Genomic DNA, 20,712 nt, shown 5'->3' with positions numbered 1-20,712 from the left:
AAATAATAATACTGGCTATTAAAACATATTGAATGGGGACTGAATGGGGCCGTTTAATACTATGGGCCCTATCATACACCCGGCGCAGTGTGGCGCAAGACGCGGCGCAATAGTCTTTTGGTAGTTTCAGCTTGGCGCAAGAGTCGTTTTGAGGCGTTGCGCTACGCTGTTTAAATAGCAAATGCATTAGCGCTCATATGTGCGCCCATAGGCGTTCTGGTCTAAAAAGGAAGGCGTTCTGAGGCGGACCGCTGGCGCGTCGCTATTTTGAGAAACTATAATAGAATTTTCATTAGACCAAAACAAACCCGGTCTAAACTCCGGCGCAGAGTTGCGCCTCGCTTACACACTGCTTAAGGCAAATATCTTTACATATGAAAAAATTTAAATATTAAGGATATATATATATATAGGATATAATAAGAATAGATATAGGATATAAATATAAAGGATTAAAATATTACAAAACATATTATTTTCTAGCCTACATAAATATGAAAAATCACTGCTTTATGCCTTCTTCATCTCGGGAGGCTTTTTCAGTTCATTCATAACAATTTGCTTTTGTATAATGTTATTATTATTAGCAGTATTATTTAATATATCCATATTTATATTTGTTTTATTAAAAACAAGCTTAGATTTGCCCACCTGTCAGGTTTTAGACCATATGGGGCATGGCAGGTGTATTTGGAAATAACTCAGTATTTTGACCACACTTGGTCATTATTGTTCATTTATTCGTTTGCTGGAAATTAGAACTGAATTAAGAAATAGTTTTAAAACAAATATTTGCGCTTAACAAACGAAATTAATCATTTATAGGCTAATTGATGTCTGTGCATAAAGGTTTTCCTATCCAAGAGCGAAAGTGAAAGTAGATCCATTATCTCTCATTCTCACGCAGTAGATGCTCTGTTTAACAGTTTTCTGATAAAAAACTGTGAACTGTTAACTGTTTGCTTGTGAAATGCTCATTTTTTCCACTTAGACTTACTTTGCGTCCTGTAAATAGCGAATGCACTCTTGGCGCGACCAGCTGGGTCTAAAAGGGAATGGGAGATGAGACTCTAAATGGTTTATTCTCAAAACACACCTATAACTCATTAAGAAAATAAACTCAACCCTTTAAACCCATGCGCTTTGGCGCAAAGCGCATTTTCCCGTCCGTAAATTAGCAAAAATGCGTTCTGACATGCCCTGAAAGCGTTTGCGCCCTGCGCCCTGGACCGTCAAAATAGAGCCCTATATGTGTATGCCCTGTGCTCACATTTTACTAGAAATTGCATCAACACACTGTATAACACTACATGTTTTAAGGCATTTGAAGGGTAATAAAAAAAAAACTGTTACCAGAACGGGGAATAAAATAATTCTAAGTTCTTTTTTTATTACCTGTCAGTGATTGATAGATTCAGTCACCTTGAGCTGACTGAAATTACTTAACACATAATTTTCAGTTTCTAAAATTACAGTAGTTCATTTATACCCCAAAGAGATCTGGGGCAATTGGTTTCAACAATTCATCTTTACATAATCTTGTTATTCTAAAGTAAAATGACCTTTATGATGTAAAATGACACAAAAATGGCCACAAGCAATTAATAAGCACAGCTATCTCTACAAAACCAGAACAAAGACAGAACAATGTGACTGATGAAGAGTGACATGCGCAATAACCCGAGACAGGTGGAGAAGATGAGTTATTTTGATGAGCGAAAGAGCATGGCCAATGAGTCACATTAATCAATGTCTGAAGGAAACGTCTGCTCCAGATAAGCGCAGGACTGTTTTCAATGGAGAAGACATTCCTCTAACTGGGTTATAGTCAACACAGGCTGATTGAACATACATGCTTCAACCTACATTTTTTTGTACCTGCTGTAAAATGAGTTGTGTAAAATGAACACTATTGGGAAGTATAATACCAACAGCGTTTGCTCCTTTCACACCAATGATATTTACAGGGACATGCATTATTTTGACCACCAAATAAATACCACAAATTAACTTAATGGTGTTTATTATTTGTAATTAAATAAGTTTGCCTCATCTATCTTTCTCTATATGGATAACTTTGCCAGCATGATTAGTTTGCTCAGTAGCTCACATTGTGCAGTGTTGTACTTGTGATGCAGAGCACTTAGGTTTGAATATGGGGAAATAATTATCCACAAAAGCAATGGAAAATCAAGCCAAAACTCTTACAACTCACTTTTCTCTTATGTTTGCTTTTGAAAACACTATTAGTTGGGTTTAGGGAAGGGTCTAGGTCAGGGGTTCACTAAGCCCTGCCTGATCTGTGTACAACATGTATCTGAAACACACAACAAAGCGTTCACTTAAAAGGTGCTGTATGTAAGTTTTTGACTCTTCTAAAGCATAATAATACCATAATATGTTTGCAGATATTTAAGAAACATGCTAAGTGAACATACTTATTCATCTAAAAAATATGTTAAAGTTAGTTATTCTGCTTTAAAAATGTGGTCCGTGTCGGAAATACTGTCTTTGTTTTGGTTCCTTTACCCTGCCCAATGCCAGTTTAGCCAATTATATGTCAGCACCCTGGGTTGCCTTGTCTGAAAACTGCATATTTTATTCATTCAGCCATGAAGGCTCTTAAAGTATGTATCCGCGACCGAAAATTTCACCTCCAGTGGACAGTAACAGCCTCTGAAATGAGAAGCAGATTCAGAGTTCCACATGAGGTGGTAATTAATTAGTAAATAACATAAGTATTATAAATGTAAGCATTAAGTGAGCAGGTTACATTGTAACCCCATGTCCCAACAACACACTATGTGACGAGAGAAAGGCACACACAGTCAAATCGGGGAGATATGAACCGCAATTCACAAGCACTTATTGAACCGTGGAGGTCGTATATTCGTATAGGTTGTATGTTCAATATTATATTGAGAACCGTGGCATCCCTGGTATACACACTATGGTCAATTTAGTTCATCCAAGTCACCTATAGCACATGTTTTTGGACTGTGGGGGAAACCGGAGCACACAGAGGAATCCCACGCAAGAACAAGCAAACTAGTCCAGCCGGGACTTAAATCAGCTACCTTCTTGCTGTAAAGCGAAAGTTCTAACCACTGAACCACTGTGCCACCCCAAGGCACCATTATTTCGAAGCATTTAAAAATGTTTGTAGCGTGATCATAGATGTCATGATGTCAGAAAAAAACTCCAGTACATATTCTAAATCAGTATAACAGCATAAGATGATGTCACATCATAAAAGCCCATTTTTAATGCTTTTAAATAAACCTTGCCATCTCTCATGCGATCACCAAGGCAACAAAGTTATTCTTGGCAGTTTGCTGTGTGCACTTTTTTTTTTAGATGTAAACCACTCACTTATGGGTTAGAAAAAAAGAAACTGTAATTACATTAACTGTGGATAAGACTCTTTTGAAAGTGTGAATAAAATCTCCTTTTATTTTTTAAATAAAGTCAGAAAGCTCATTTTGACATTTGCTGTACAAGTGCAGTACTTTTTTCACATCCAAGTTGTTCTGTATGTCATTTTGTTCTGAATCAGATATACTGGATCAAATGGATACTCATAACTTTGAACAAAGAAATAACATGTGTCATTTTGCTATATATATATATATATATATATATATATATATATATATATATATATATATATATATATATATATATATATATATATATATATATAGTTGTAGTCAGAATTATTAGCCCACCTGAATTATTAGCCCCCCTTCAGTTTATTTTTTCCCCCAATTTTTGTTTAACGGAGAGATTTTTTTCAACACATTCCTAAACATAATAGTTTTAATAACTCATTTCTAATAACTGATTTATTTTATCTTTGCCATGATGACAGTAAATAATATTTGACTAGATATTTTAAGACATTTCTATACAGCTTAAAGTGACATTTAAAGGCTTAAATGGGTTAATTAGGTTAAATAGGCAGGTTAGGGTAAATAAGCAAGTTATTGTATAATGATGGTTTGTTCTGTAGACTATCGGGAAAAATATAGCTTAAAGGGGGTAATAATAATTTGATCCTGGAATGGTTAAAAAAACAACAGCTGTGTTTATTCTAACCGAAATAAAACAAATAAGACTATCTCCAGAAAAAAATATTATCAGACATACTGTGAAAATTTCCCTGCTCTGTTACACATAGTTTGGGAAATATTTAAAAAAAAGAAGAAAAATTTAAAGGGAGGGGGCTAATAATTCTGACTTCAACTGTATGTGTGTTTATACATGTATATATATATATATATATATATATATATATATATATATATATATATATATATATATATATATATATATATATATATATATATATATATATATATATATATATATATATATATATATATATATATATATATATATATATATATATATATACATATATATATATATATATATATATATATATATATATATATATATATATATATATATATATAATTATCATTATCAGGATCTGTTTTAAAGATTTTTAAAAGCATACAGCTGAACAAATGTGCCATTTCTGCCCGGTAACAAGAAAGTAAGTTTATAAAAAAAAAAAACTAACCTCTTTGGAGAGACGTGTGAAAAGATCTCCCCCTCTGAGAAAGTCCAATATAAGGTACAGCTTTCCTTCTGTCTGAAAGGCTGCAGGGTAAAGAAATAAGTGTGACATTTACACAGCGTTCTTCACCTTTCATAAGCAAAAGTAAAAAGAAAATGCAGCTGGTGAAGATATTTTACACATTGCTCCTAATGTAAACACAATCTAATAAGGCAGCATTCAACCATAAAAAATTGCTATACTGTAGCTTATTACTGGCTAGCATTATGAAAACAATTAAGATGTTAGACAGAATCTAATATAAAGTGGAGACTGTGACTAAAACAGAGTATAAGAAGTTCAGAAATGAGTGTTTCTAATATGTACAGTAAATGTTCTTCTTCTGGATACAGACTACTCACCATAATGAAGTTTGACAATGAAGGGATGATTCACTTCTGCTAGAATATCTCGCTCCATTTTGGATCTTACTCTGTCCCGCACTTTAAAAACAAAACATAGAGACGAGGAAGATGTGTGAACATTTCAATACATTTGTTCTCAAGAGTACACAACTGAAGAATTTTTTTAGAAAATGCTTATTATATGAATACTGTCCATCTGATTTATGCTCACCCTTAATTATAAAAACAAACACAAACACACACATTACATAGCTCTTTGGAATACTGGATACTGATTGGTCAGTCATTGCTGTTAAAACTGATAACACTGACTCGTAAAGATAACTGTTGGCACACTTGTTGAGAACATTTATTTTGTGGAAGCTTTGGAATTGCAAGCGAAAAAAAAGCTAGAATAAAAAAATCTGAAAAATCTGGCTGCCATCTTGTAACTTTATAAATGATTTTGATAAAATCAGAGGACTTTAGTATTGTAATATGAGGGATGCTGTACAACGCTGTACAACAAAGTTGTGGAACAATGTGCAGGTTTTATTAAGGAACGGTTTGGCAGGCAACAGTCAAACACTGGAGCAAAATAGTACATACAAGGTTAGACAAAAGAGTAGCAAATAAATCAGTTCGGGTGGCTAACCACATAAACAATTAACAAAGCAAAGGTCTAACACAGCTAGCCGAGGCAAGAAAAGTAATGGAAACCGTGCCAGATAACGAAACACAGCCAACATGTGTATGTGTGTGTGCGCGCTGTATTTAAAGTCCACGTAGTCAGTCCGTAACGATTCTCCGGCTGTGTGTGTAATCAACGCAATCAGGAACCGGTGCGTGTGCAGTGCATGCAGGAAGTTGTAGTTCATATATGTTGTGGATTTGTAGTTCTCCAGCAATCAGCAGTAGTTAGATTGATGGTGACTGTAATAAGTATTGACAGAACTGTAATATTGTTGCTGAGTTCACCGTCTGGTCATTTTCTAAAATTACATAAACAGGGAAAACAGTTTAAAACTGTTTCATCTCAACTTAATATCTCCTGTTACTATTATTGCTGCAATAATTATATTTAAATCAATATTTTGCATTAAATTCTTTGCTTATGTGGGAGGTTACCATGTAACAATCAGAATAAATGTAAGATTAGCCATTTGTTAGGTAGAGGATAAAGTACACCCAGACAGTTGCTATAGCAGAATAAAGGCTGATTTATACTTCTGCGTCAAACACCGGCGTAGGCTACGGCGCTGACGCATAGCCCTTCGCCGTGGCCATCGCCGTCACTGACGTGCACCTCTCAAAAATTGTAACTACACGTCGCAACAACGCGTAGCGCAAGCTCTGTGATTGGTCGGCTTGGTAGCGCTGACGAGTCTGGGCGGGACCGAAAGCCGCGCGAATGGCGCGAGCGATTGTTTACAAGTGTGGAGTCCCGTGAAGGAGCTCCGGATGGAAAGTTTCGTTCTGTGTTTACCTCATAGTTAAAGTTGTTGCACGTCCGCCGGTTCCTGCCTCAAAATGAGCGAGTTTGATTCACTTGTACATCCAGGAAGTGTTCAGAATAGCAAAACAGAAGCGAAGAAACTCGACACAGAGGAACATTTACACCTCACTGCCCACTAGCGTTTCGGAAGTGTTAATGCAGACCAACAGAGACAGCGCGCAGAAGTATAGAACCGAAGGGCTTTATTCTGCCAGGATGTACTTTATCCCACTTATCACATGGCTACTAGCCACAAAAGTAAGAAATTAGACACAAAACCTTGTTCTGAGCTATAATAATGTATTCATTATTTAATTAAATGCCAAGCTCACAGACAACAAACATGGCTGAATGGAGCATACACTAAGCATTATTCAGTCACAAAACCAACAGTCAAACAGTCAAGCATATTACAAGCACATGGATATGAATCTGTCCATTAGTGATGGTCAAGATGAATTCAAGTACCCAGATGAGCCTGTGTTATTAGTTTCACCGGATCTTATCCTGGAATAACACATGGCAGTCTGGGAACGTTGTGACTGATCAATCATAATCAAGTAGTGCAGACAACTGTGCAATAATGCAAAATGAGAGAGTGCTCAGGATTGCACATTTAATACTAGATGTACATTATCCTTAATATACAGTACTGTGCGAAAGTCTTTGGCCACCATTACATTTGTCATTTTAGTATAATTATTGATACTTAATTATAATACAGCATAATATCTCTCGCTCTTCACCTGAACAGAAATAATAATTACAGATAATTATATTGAGTATATGATATGTAAAGAAATAATTCATGATATTTATAAACAAATGCAGCTAAAACAGTAATAAAATGGCCTCCACAGAGTCCAGACCTTAATTTAGTATTATAGAGGCAGTATGGGATTGCCTGAACAGAGGAGAAAAAAGCCATAAATAAGAATATGAACTTGAGTCTGGTATATGGAATTGTATTAATTACTATTTTTTGGTAGCAGAAGCCATTTATGAAAATTGTTTTTCAATATATTCAATTTTGTGTACATTTTTCTTTTCTATCTGTTTATATCTTAATGCAGAGACCAGTCTCATATCTGGAAGGTCAATAAAACTTTGCTAAAACAGCAAAACTAGTTGGGGAACCAAAACTTTTGCACAGTCCTGTATATACATGGTATATACAAAGATTAAACAAAGAAAAATATGATTCTGCTCTAAAATTGCCTTTAAATTGTTCATTTTTGCAAGTTATTTAACATCTGCTTGCCATTTTGTGGCTCCTAGTTACTTAGTCTGGATATTCAGCATTATAAACCAGTGTACTACAATTGTTTATTAAGAACAGACTGAATAGCGATTTAGACACAAGTGAAATTTGTACCAGATAAAAATCAATGCCAATGTTTGTCAGAATTGATGCTCCAACAAACAGAACAATTCTTCGTTGGCTTTATAAAGCCAATGTTTGTTGGCCTACAAAAGTTGTCTCTGCAAATTTCAAAGTTGACCCACTTCCCCTTAAACAAAAAAACCCTTCACATTAAAAACAATCCCTATAAGGATAACTGTAATGATAGCACTGTAAAAGGAGAATGGCTGACTCGTTTAACTTGAGTCCGTAAGTTAAGCTCTAGTGCAATCGAATCCTGTAAGGCATTGATCCAAAGCAGACCAGATCATAATCTCTCTGAAAAGCAAAGGTTTGGAGTCAGGAAAATCATCAATGCAGCTAAATGAAAGCAGGAATGAACCCCTAACTATTCCAGCATATATTTTACGAAGTGGATGCCCATCCAGTTACAACCCAGAACTGGGAAACACCCATACCCTTTCACATTCACACACACACTAACGGCCCTATCATACACCGGCGCAATGTGGCGCAAGGCATGACACAATTGTTGTTTGCTAGTTTCAGCTCGACGCAAGTGTCGTTTTGAGGTTTTGCGCCACGTTGTTTAAATGGCAAATGCATTTGCGCTCATATCTTCACCCATAGGCGTTCTGGTCTAAAAAAGGAGGTGTGTTATTTGGATATAACTTTGTTTGCTGGAAATTAGAACTGAATTTAGAAATAGTTTTGAAACAAAAATTTGCTCTTAACAAAGGAAATTAATTATTTATAGGCTAATTGATGTCTGTGCGTAAAGGTTCCCTATCCACGAGAGCGAAAGTGAAAGTAGATCGATTATCTCTCATTCTTGCGCGGTAAATGCTCTGTTTAACTGTTTTCTGTTAAAAAAAAAACTGTTAACTGTTTGCTTGTGAAATGCTCAGTTCCCCTTCGGTTGGGGAACTTCAGTGCCATGAATGGGAGGATTCGGATCAGAAGCCGCTTATCTGGAGAGTATTGAACGGGTCAATGAATGAAATTAATTGGCAGCGTAAGCTTGCGCAGGTGTGCGACATCTGCAATCATCTCAGCATATAAGCACACCTGAAGCCAGCAGACGCCATCCTTTTCGCTTCAGATCCTTTCTGAGTGAGTCGATGAGGGTTCCTCTTGCTGATCAGCACTTCAGAGCGAACGAGTGTGTCTCCCGGTCCAGAGTGGGTCTTCGCGGTGGCAGACGGTCGAGCTGGGTTACTCCCTTGCCTGCGGTTCTTTGGGTCCGGTCCTCCAGAGCGGTGCGTATAGTTGCAACTTTCCTAAAAGAGCAACACAGTCGTGCAGCACGTCCTTTTCAGGATGGCGCTCCGACTGTGCGTTTCTGGATGCGGGGGTTTCCTGTCTCCGGATGATGGACACGATCACTGCATTGCATGTTTGGGGGTCCAGCATGTTAATGCGGTGCTCGCGGGCGGTTCATGTCGTCATTGCGATGCCATGACCGTTGCACAGCTAAGATCGCGGCTAACTTTCGCAAGAGAGCGAGCCACCCCAGTTGCCTCCTGTTCTAAAAAAGCAGCGGGCGCTCGGGCAGATCTGAGGGTTTCAGCGGGAGCTAATCCGCCGCCCACGGGCTCGCGGACCTCTCGCTCCTCACGGCGCTCCATCCAAGCTTCGGGTGGTGAGAGTGATCCGTCTAACCAGATGGTAGCTCTCACACTCGCTGACACCGGAGATCAGATGTCCTCCGCGGCATCGGAGGGTGGGCTTTCACTGTCCGACGAAGATCCGGACCCGCTCGCCCCCTCCGGGCAGGTGAGCGCTGTCAAATCGGATCCTGAAGCGGACATGTTAGCCGTGCTTTCCCGGGCTGCTTCGGCCGTGGGGTTGGAGATGGTTTATCCCCCAGCTCCGCGGCCGGACCGACTAGATGGGTGCTACGTAGAGGACCAGAAGGCGAAGCCTTCGAAGCCTCTCGTCCCCTTCTTCCCGGAAGTGCACAGTAGGCTCACGCAGTCCTGGAGGGCACCTTTCTCTGCCCGTGCTGCGAGTGCCTCCGCCCTCACCGCCCTTGACGGCGGAGCTGCCAGGGGGTATGAGGCGATCCCGTCAGTGGAGCGCGCTATCGCGGTCAATCTTTGTCCGCGCGGCGCCTCTACGTGGCGGGGTTTGCCCCGCCTCCCGTCCAAAGCCTGTAGGTTGTCTGCCTCCCTCGGAGCCAGAGCTTATAAGGCTGCGGGCCAGGCTGCTTCTGCTTTGCACGCGATGGCCACCTACCAGCGCTACCAAGCGCAGGCGCTGGCCGAGCTGCACGAGGGCGGGTCCAACCCAAGCTTATTACATGAGCTGCGCACCGCGACCGACTATGCTCTTCGGACTACTAAGTCCGCCGCGTGTGCGCTGGGGAGGACGATGTCCACACTTGTGGTTCAGGAACGCCACCTCTGGCTAAACCTGGCCGATATGCGCGACGTTGACAAAGTTCGCTTTCTTGACTCGCCCATATCCCAGGCTGGCCTGTTCGGCGACACCGTCGGTGAATTCACCCAGGAATTCAAGGCGGTGAAAGAGCAGTCGGATGCGATGGGCAATGTCATCTATCGGCGTGGCCGTAAGCCCGCTCCGCCCGCCGAGCCATCCACCTCCGCTGTTCCTCGCCGAGGGCGCCCGCCAACGAGTGCTGCCCCGCCCCCGCCTGCGCCTCCGGCCAAGCGGGCGCGGCGTTCACCTCGAAAGCAGGCAGCCCCTCCTGCCCAGGGCGCCGTTAAGTCCGGTAAACGGACCGCGAAGCGTCCCTGAGACAGGCCATCCGGAGAAGAGGAAACTTGCTCTTTCCCCGCTGGAGGGCGGGGCCCCGATAACAACGGTACTTTTCAGTGCCACCAAAACATCAGTAAAAGAGCACTTTTTCCCTTCCCCGGATGTGACTGCACGAGTTCTGCCAGTCCGGGACGCGCTGCCTTCCGGCTCGCAGACTCTACGTGCTTCGCCAGTGGCTCACGAGCGCTGGGGGGACGGTCTCTCTTCCCTCAGCCCTCCAGCCCCCTCTCCGGAGTCAGGGTGCGGAGCCAGAGCGAATCGCTCTCCTCCAGCTCTTCCGCGGGACCCTCGTGCTTCCCGGATCAGCACACCCACTCCGCGCTGCCCCACCGCTGGTACGTCAGCGATTGTAGCGATGACTCCATTAGCGAGGGCTCTGCCTGCCTGGTTAGCGCGGGCCAGCCCCTCGCGGTGGCTCATACGCACAATCAGACTCGGTTACGCGATTCAGTTCGCGAAACGGCCCCCCAAGTTTACGGGCGTGTATTTCTCCAGGGTCAACCCCCTGTCCGCCCCTGTCTTGCGAGAGGAGATTGCTGCCCTCCTGGCGAAGGGTGCAATCGAGCCGGTTCCTCCAGCCGAGATGGAGAGTGGGTTTTACAGCCCATACTTCATCGTACCCAAAAAGAGCGGTGGGTCACGGCCAATCCTAGATCTGCGCGTTTTGAACCGCTGTCTGCACAAGCTGCCGTTCAGAATGCTCTTGCAGAGGCGCATTCTCCAATGCGTTCGTCCTCGGGATTGGTTTGCAGCCATAGACCTGAAGGACGCGTATTTCCATGTCTCCATTCTTCCACGCCACCGCCAATTTCTGCGGTTTGCGTTCGAGGGTCGAGCGTGGCAGTACAAGGTCCTCCCCTTCGGGCTCTCTCTGTCTCCGCGGGTCTTCACCAAACTCGCGGAGGGTGCCCTAGCGCCCCTTCGGCTCGCGGGCATTCGCATACTCGGTTATCTCGACGACTGGCTGATTTTAGCCCACTCGCGGGAGCAATTGATTATGCACAGGGACGAGGTGCTTCGGCATCTCCGCCTACTGGGGCTTCAGGTCAACCGAGAAAAGAGCAAACTCGCCCCCGTGCAGAGGATTTCTTTTCTCGGGATGGAGCTGGACTCGATCACCATGGTAGCGCACCTCTCCGAGGAACGCGCTCGCCTGTTGCTGAACTGTCTGAGGGAGCTCGACAGCAAACTAGTGGTCCCACTGAAGTTCTTTCAGAGGCTCCTGGGGCATATGGCATCCGCAGCCGCCGTCTCGCCGCTCGGGTTGCTCCATATGAGACCACTTCAGCACTGGCTTCACGATCGGGTCCCCAGACGCGCATGGCACGCGGGCACACACCGGGTCTCGGTTACTGCGCTGTGTCGCCGCGCCCTCAGCCCTTGGAACGACCCCTCGTTCCTACAGGCCGGTGTGCCTCTAGGACAGGCGTCCAGCCATGTTGTTGTTTCAACAGACGCTTCCAACACGGGTTGGGGGGCCGTGTGTCGCGGGCATGCGGCTGCGGGCCTCTGGAAGGGTGCCCAGCTGCATTGGCATATCAATCGCCTAGAGCTGTTGGCAGTGTTCCTCGCTCTCCACCGCTTTTTACCGGTGCTGGAGCGGCAACACGTGCTGGTCAGGACGGACAGTACGGCGGCGGCGGCGTATATCAACCGCATGGGGGGTATGCGCTCTCGCCGCATGTCTCAGCTCGCCCGCCGTCTGCTCCTCTGGAGTCACCCGCGGCTGAAATCGCTGCGCGCCATTCACGTCCCAGGCACGCTCAATCGTGCAGCCGATGCGCTCTCACGACAGCTGTTACGCCCTGGAGAATGGAGACTCCACCCCGAGTCTGTTCAGCTGATATGGGCGCGATTCGGGGAGGCCCAGATCGATCTGTTTGCTTCCCCCGAGAACGCTCACTGCCAGTTGTTTTTTTCCCTGACCGAGGGCTCTCTCGGCACGGATGCACTGGCCCACAGCTGGCCTCGGGGCATGCGCAAGTATGCGTTTCCCCCAGTGAGCCTGCTCGCGCAGTTTCTGTGCAAGGTCAGGGAGGACGAGGAACAGGTTCTGCTAGTTGCGCCCCTTTGGCCCAACCGGACCTGGATATCAGAGCTCTCACTCCTCGCGACGGCCCTCCCCTGGCGGATCCCTTTGAGAGAGGACCTACTCTCTCAGGGACAGGGCACCATCTGGCACCCTCGCCCCGATCTTTGGAACCTCCACGTGTGGTCCCTAGACGCGAGGAAGACTTAGGTAACCTACCGACTGCGGTGGTTAATACCATCACTCAGGCTGGAGCCCCCTCCACGAGGCGCGCCTACGCCCTGAAGTGGAGTCTATTCACTGAATGGTGCGTCTCTCGCAGAGAAGACCCCCGAAATTGCCAGATTAGTGTTGTGCTCTCTTTCCTTCAAGAGAAGTTGGACAGCAGGCTGTCGCCCTCCACTCTCAAGGTTTACGTGGCCGCCATCTCCGCTTATCATAGCGCGGTAGCTGGCGGCACCGTGGGAAAGCATAACCTGGTCATCCAGTTCCTTAGGGGTGCTAGGCGAATTAATCCATCTCGCCCCCCTCTCATGCCCTCTTGGGATCTCGCCCTCGTTCTCACGAGTCTGCGATCCGATCCCTTTGAGCCACTCGAATCAGTATCTCTAAGATTTCTGTCCCTGAAGACAGCTCTGCTGGTTGCGTTGGCCTCCATCAAGAGGGTCGGGGACCTGGAGGCATTTTCGGTCAGTGACTCGTGCCTGGAATTCGGGCCGGATTACTCTCACGTTTTCCTGAGACCCCGCCCCGGTTATGTGCCCAAGGTTCCTACCACCCCCTTTAGAGATCAGGTAGTGAACCTGCAAGCGCTGCCCCCGGAGGAGGCAGACCCAGCCCTTTCTTTACTTTGTCCAGTTCGCGCTCTGCGCATTTATGTGGACCGTACTCAGAATTTTAGATCATCTGAGCAGCTCTTTGTCTGTTATGGCGGTCGGCAGCAGGGAAGTGCCGTATCGAAACAAAGATTATCCCACTGGATTGTGGATGCCATTTCACTCGCTTATTCGAGTCGAGGTCAGCCGTGTCCCCCGGGAGTACGTGCACACTCCACTCGGAGCGTTGCATCCTCTTGGGCGCGTGCACGCGGCGCCTCTCTAACAGACATCTGTAGAGCTGCGGGCTGGGCGACACCCAACACATTTGCAAGGTTTTACAATCTGCGAGTGGAGCCGGTTTCCTCAAGGGTATTAGGTAACCCTTTGGTGATTGAGGAGACAACTCGGTAGGGTGTTGAAACACGCTTGCGGCGCCATTCTCCCTAAACACGGAGGTACGTGCGCCTTTTTTATCTGTCAGTAAAGTTCCCCGTCAGGTGAGCCCTGCAGATTCCTCCGTGGCCCCCAGCACTGACTCAGCGGAGGAGTCACTTGCTGGCCCACTACGTTGTAGGTCTGCCCGCTGGTCAGCCCGCGTTTTGGGTATAGGTGCCTGCTATGCGTGATCCCCACTAGGCGATCCCATATGCTTATTCCGCCACGGTTAAGTCCCCCCCCTGGGCGGACCCGTGTCTTCCCTCTCCGCTAACCACTCTTTTGCTATGCGTACTCCCCCTTTTTAGGGCTAGTCCATAGGTAAATTCTGCCATCTATCCCCCCCTTGGGTAACGGATGGCCTCCGTAGCGTCCTCCCTATCGGGATTGCACGCTTCCCAATGTACTGTCGTATTTCCTAGAATTATCTAGATGCTCACGACTTCCCAAAAAATATATCTAAATCCGTAAAACTTCTGTTGAAGTAGGATAAATTAGGGCCAGGGACACGTTGGAGGACCGCGCCCCCCATGATGTGGGTGCGTCACGCTTGCTTGACTATCTCCTCATCGGGGGTGTTGGTAAGGTGCAGTCATTATGGCGCTTTCCATATTCTCCCATTCATGGCACTGAAGTTCCCCAACCGAAGGGGAACGTTCGAGGTTACAGAAGTAACCCTTCGTTCCCCGAGGAGGGGAACGGAAGTGCCATATTCCGTCGCCATGATGACTGTCCCTTAGCTGTTTGAAAGTCTCTTCAGCTTAAAAGGATGGCGTCTGCTGGCTTCAGGTGTGCTTATATGCTGAGATGATTGCAGATGTCGCACACCTGCGCAAGCTTACGCTGCCAATTAATTTCATTCATTGGCCCGTTCAATACTCTCCAGATAAGCGGCTTCTGATCCGAATCCTCCCATTCATGGCACTTCCGTTCCCCTCCTCGGGGAACGAAGGGTTACTTCTGTAACCTCGAACGTTTTCCACTTACACTTCCTTTATGTCACGTAAATAGCAAATGCGCTTATGGCGCGGCGCAGCTGGCTCTTAAAGGGAATGGGAGATGAGACTCTGATTGGTTTATTCTCAAAACACACCTATAACTCATTAAGAAAATAATGCCACGACGCAAAGCGGATTTTGCCGTCATTAAATTAGCAAATATGGATTCTGACACACCCTGAAAGCGTTTGCGCCCTGCGCTTTCCGTTTTGCGCATGGTCCGTCAAAATAGAGCCCAATATCTTCGATGTCAGATTTTGCCGGGTCAGCTATTTTGTCCATCTGTCATTACATACTTCAAATGTATTCAACTCTTTGTTTCACTTTGTTTGATTCTCCTTGCAAACTGTTGTTGCTTTTGGCCTCTGGACTGCTGTGCTCATTCTGCCTATGAGTGCTTGGCCCCTTAATTGGTGCTTGCAGCTATATTTATTATTATTATTATTATTATTATTATTATTATTATTATTATTATTATTATTAGTATTATAGGTTACGCAGTGGTTCAGAGGGTAGCACGTTCGCCTCACAACAAGAAGGTTGCTGGGTCGCTGGTTTGATCCTCGGCTCAGTTGACGTTTCTGTGTGGAGTTTGCATGTTCTCCCTGCATTTACGTGGGTTTCCTCCGGGTGCTCCGGTTTCCCCCACAGTTCAAAGACATGCGGTACAGGTGAATTGGGTAGGCTAAATTGTCCATAGTGTATGAGTGTGTGTGTGTGTGTGAATGTTTCCCAGAGATGGGTTGCGGCTGGAAGGGCATCCGCAGCGTAAAAAAAAACTTGCTGGATAAGTTGGCAGTTCATTCTGCTGTGGCAACCCCGGATTAATAAAAGGACTAAGCCGACAAGAAAACTAATGAATTAATTATTATTATTATTATTATTATTATTATTATTGTTATTATTATTATTAAAGTGGATTTCAATATTCTCATAGAATTATAATGATTATTAAAATGTTACGTAAATACTTGTTACAGTTAATGAACTTTGGTGTGAATAGACCATAAGTGTGCAGGACTTAACTAACAAAAATATCTTTGGCATGTGTGAAAAGGAGCGTGCTGGGATGCCGCATTCACGCAAGATGATTTACATTGAATAAGACTGTCTTATGTAACAGCTGCAGTATTGCTGTGGTCTGACAGTGAGGTGCCACAGTTACCGATACTGTTATTTTCATTCACAAGTACACAAAGAACTTGCACAACATCATCCAGCGAAAGCAAAGACTTTAGTATGTAACCATGGCTACATCGAGCGAATAAGTTATGTGGGTTGTGAGCGGGTTGTAAAATGGATTACCACTCTAAACTGAGCATGATGAATCACTACGATAACTGCTGCTTTGCTAACATTTGTGCTCATTGTGAAAAAAAAAACACAAAACAAAAAGATGAATCACAAATCCTGAATAAATGATGAGGAAACTAAGACTAAGACTAAGACTAAGACTTCATCTGCTTTCCAGATGTTATGGATTTAAAGTCGGCTCTAGTAAAGAAATGTCCCTTAGAGAAAGTGTCTGCATGTCTAAATGGGACATTTTCCCTCATGTTAAACAATCTGATGATTCAGACTACTTTAAAAATCAAACAGAGTGCACTTTAAGCCTCCTAGCAGCTCAGTTATGACTCACAGGTTAGATGTCACGTGCGTTGAAATAACTACAGGTTTCACATACCAGCACAGGCAGAGACTGACAAATGAAAGGCATTTCATAGAAACTGTCATTCACATTCAATAATGTAAGGGGTGAAGTATCTTTTTTTTACCTTTAAGTGTTGCCTTTTTTAAGACCTTCATGGCATAGAGTTGTCCTGTATCTGAGCCTTTGATTTTTCTCACTAAGAAAACCTGTAAAAGGAAAAGTAGGATTAATTTTAGTCATTGTTCAAGAGCTGTCAAGCAACAGATTGGATAAAAGACCATAAAAGACATACATATGCCCATATGACAGGACATCTTCAGTACTCTCTCTCTCTCTCTTTGCAGCATTGAGCAAAGACTAACATTTCTTGAAAATTCTGTTCTAAAACTTGCTGAGCTGCTTATAGTCGGTTTATAAAAGCACCAAGATTTTTTCATGAAATATATTTGCAATTGTGAGCATGTCTGGCATCCCTTGTTTTACCACATAAGAAATGAAAACCAAGTTTAGCTTGGATTTTTTCCCCTTTTTCCTTTACTCCAAATTATCCAAAGCATTAGATTTTTATCGATGGCATACACCAGCCTAATCTCAGTTAAGTGGCTAATTTGTACGAGTTCAGTCGTACAAAATGTACGATTTTAAAAAGGAGGCTTGGCACCTAACCCCACGCCTAACCCCAACCGTTATTGGGTGACGAGCAAATCGTACAAATTAGATCATACGAATTCATATGAATTAGCCACTTAAGCATAAAGTTACGTATTGCCATAAGATTGTGTTGCATATACATATCACTGATGAATCAGTCAGAACAGCTTCTTGTGTGTGCTTATACACATCCATGATGCGAATCTTCCATTCCACCACATCCCAAAGGTGCAGGATGGATCAATGCTTTCATGTTGATGACGCCAAATTCTGACCCCACTATTCAAATGACACAGCAGAAATCGAGACTCATCAGACCAGGCTACGTTTTTCCAATCTTGCATTGTTCAATTTTGGTGAGCCTGTGCAAATTGTAGCCTCATTTCGGTGTTCTTAGTTGACAGGAGTGGCACCCAGTGTGGTATTCTGCTGCTGTAGCCCATCTGCTTCAAGGATCAATGTGTGGTGTGTACAGAGATGCTCTTCTGTATACCTCAGTTGTTATGAGTGGTTATTTGAGTCACTGTTGCCTTTCTATCAGCTCAAACAAGTCTGGTCATTCTCCTCCGACCTCTGGCATCAACAAGGCATGTGCACCCAACAGAACTGCCGCTCACTAGATATTTTCTCTTTTTCTGACCATTCTCTGTAAACCTTAAATTTGGTTGTTCGTGAAAATCACAGTAGATCAGTAGTTTCTGAAATACTCAGACCAGCCTGTCTGGCACCAACAACCACGCCACGTTCAAAGTCACTTAAGACACTTTTCTTCCTCATTCTGATGCTCGGTTTGAACTGCAGCAGATCGTCTTGACGATGTCTACATGCCTAAATACACTGAGTTGCTGCCTTGTGATTGGCTAATTAGAAATTTGTGTTAACGAGCAGGTGTACCTAATGAAATGGCTGGTGAGTGTATATTAACTAAGCAAACCTTATTGCACAGGTGTCAAACTCAGTTCTAAAAGGGCCGCAGCTCTGCACAGTTTAGTTCCAACCCTAATTAAACACACCTGATCAAACTAATTGAGTCCTTCAGGCTTGTTTGAAACCTACAGGTAAGTGTGTTGGAGCAGGGTTGGAACTAAACTGTGCGGGGCTTCAGCCCTTTAGGAATTGAGTTTGACGCCCCTGCCTTATTGTGTAGTAGGACAGACAGGGCCGGATTAACCAATGGGCCTTATGGGCACAGGCCCAGGGGCCCGTGCGCACTAGGGGCCCCTGCGAGCGGGGAGAAAAAAAGACAATTTCGGAGTGTCTTTTTAGGCTAATTACAAATAGCGCATCTAGTTGGAATCTAGTTGGAATAAGCTATTCAGGGTTTACGCCCATCGATGCCTGATTGATAGAGACAAGATGAGTAAAGAAATGTTTGGTGATACAGCAGCAGTGGCGCACCTTGTAAGGCGCGCAGTTTCATGTTTTGACGCTATTGATCATCAACTCGGTTCGAATCCACCATCAGCTGAACTCGTGCTACTTTTTTTTCTCCCCGTTACATATCAGATTGGAAATATATTTATTTTTAACAGGAAGGAAACATTTTTTTTAAATAATGCAAATGTGATATAAAGTCACAAGTGTCTCGTGGGTATTTAATAATGTTTAGCCTTATAGGTTCCCCCCTCTCTGCAAAAACTATATTGCTCAGACAACTGTATTTCCTCTGAGCAAAAAAATCGCGATCACATATTAATATTATTATTATATTTAAATTGCCTTTCTTTCTTTAACTAAACAGAATGCTGTCATTGGTCAAGCGCGGAAACGTCAGTTTTGTAATAACCCGCACTAAACTGAGCGGACTTTAGTGTAACGTTATATCTGTCATAGATTAAAAATGAGTGGACAAGTGGATTTAGCAAACGCGAGAGAAAGAGGAGAGGAGGCATCTTTATTGAGGCATTTTCATACACACTATCTTTAAACAGACCCATGATCAGGAGAATGAGGGTACAGAAGAAGACGTTATGGTAACTTTAAATGATGAGTGGCTAGCATTAACCAGGCGGAGGAGGCTAACGGCAGCGCAGCGCAGACTGGATTCATCGTGTGAGAGACAGACAGAAAATATACATAAATATATATATATATATATATATATATATATATATATATATATATATATATATATATATATATATATATATAGTTTTATTAGTATTTTTATTCAATGCTTTGAAAAATAAGTTAAATCTTTGTAAACTATAAATACATATGTACTATATATCATTTATTTAATATGTGGGCAAAAATTATAGATTCATTTTATTTAAAAATTATTAAATTCTTGTTTTTTAAATACAACTATAGGGGTGCGGCCAGGTAGGGGGCCTTACTAGACAATGTGCCCAGGGGCCCCTGAGGTCTTAATCTGGGCCTGAGGACAGACTTGGTTTTTTTTTATTAAGCTTGATGATCACATTCTAAGATTGACTACTTTGTCAAATTACATTACTTTTTTTAATAACATGGCCACCCTTACTCTGCGGTCTTTGTGTTGAGCATGCGACTATAAAGCCTTTAAATTCTGCATGCACGAAACTTAGATTTAGAACAGGCTGTCATTTTAAGCTTTGGGATGCCAAAGAGAACCATTTAAAATTATGTAACGTAAATCCTGCAACAACTGATCCTGTCTTTTGTAAATCTTTTTTTTTTTTTTTCTAAAATGTAGTTGAAAGATTTAAAGGGCAGAGTAAAAAGATTTAGCATCCATTAACCTAAACCCAGCATTAACAAAATACATCTGAATAATAATATTAGTTATCGATAAATCTGCATAAGTGTAACACACAAATGATAGGTCAAATGCAGCATTTTTCAAAGCTTACCTTTCCATAGGAGCCCTGACCCAGCACTTTAAGCAGCTCGAACTGTGACGGATCTGCCTTCTCAAAGCCCTCTTTCACATGATGGCTGATATCGAACTCCTTTAAGATGCTGTCATCCTGTGAAGGCAACAGATGGCACAGCTTAGAGGGTAATAAACAAACGCTTTTGCCATAAAGCTGTGTGTTTAAACATATTTGGCAATGTGATGCCAGCTGGTGTCATCAATAACTGTAGTAAACATATCAAGGAAAAGGATTCAGATGGCGTTGCCATATCCACATATTAGGTGCTTTTAATTCACACAGAGCAAATGACATATATAAACATGGATCATTTACTAAGGCATGTTTAGGAATAACAAGTTTTTGCAAATACAGAACTAAAAAAAAACAGGTCTAGATTTTAGATTTTAAAAAGATTGACATGTCCTTAGTCTTTCATTGTTCGCTATACGGAGGCATAATAAATGGCAGTGTTTTAATATATATTAAAACTAGTTGCTCGTTGTGCCAACTGCAATCAGGATGTTGTTCTTTGGTCTGCTGGCCATAAATTTGATGATATGGCACTGCATGACTTTCCTTAAGGCAACAGAATAATTTTTAAACAATGAACAATGAATAGGTATATTCTTTTAGCTGCAGATGTTGAGGATCCACTGATGGCAGGTCTTGTCTTAAGTTGTTGA

The 20,712-nt window shown here is 43.1% G+C and overlaps 1 protein-coding gene across 4 annotated transcripts in view; it reads right to left on the bottom strand.

The window, feature by feature from the left end:
* rps6ka2 (ribosomal protein S6 kinase, polypeptide 2) overlaps positions 1-20,712 on the bottom strand; it is a 109,990-nt gene that overhangs the window by 51,362 nt on the left and 37,916 nt on the right. For all 4 annotated transcript variants that reach the window (XR_015505614.1, XR_015505615.1, XM_087278908.1 and 1 more), the window contains 4 exons: positions 20,024-20,140; positions 16,663-16,744; positions 4,987-5,067; positions 4,589-4,668 (listed from right to left, as the gene is read on the bottom strand). Coding sequence is in view for 2 of the 4 variants with exons in the window: in XM_087278907.1 (XP_087135033.1) it covers positions 4,589-4,668; positions 4,987-5,067; positions 16,663-16,744; positions 20,024-20,140 (360 nt within the window). In the remaining 2 variants the exon portion in view is untranslated. The remainder of the gene's footprint in view (positions 1-4,588; positions 4,669-4,986; positions 5,068-16,662; positions 16,745-20,023; positions 20,141-20,712) is intronic.

Source organism: Danio rerio, chromosome 13, assembly GCF_052040795.2.
Source record: "Danio rerio strain M-AB ecotype USA chromosome 13, GRCz13ab, whole genome shotgun sequence".
NCBI classification, from domain to species: Eukaryota; Metazoa; Chordata; class Actinopteri; order Cypriniformes; family Danionidae; genus Danio; species Danio rerio.
This window is presented reverse-complemented; position numbering and strand designations above follow the sequence as displayed.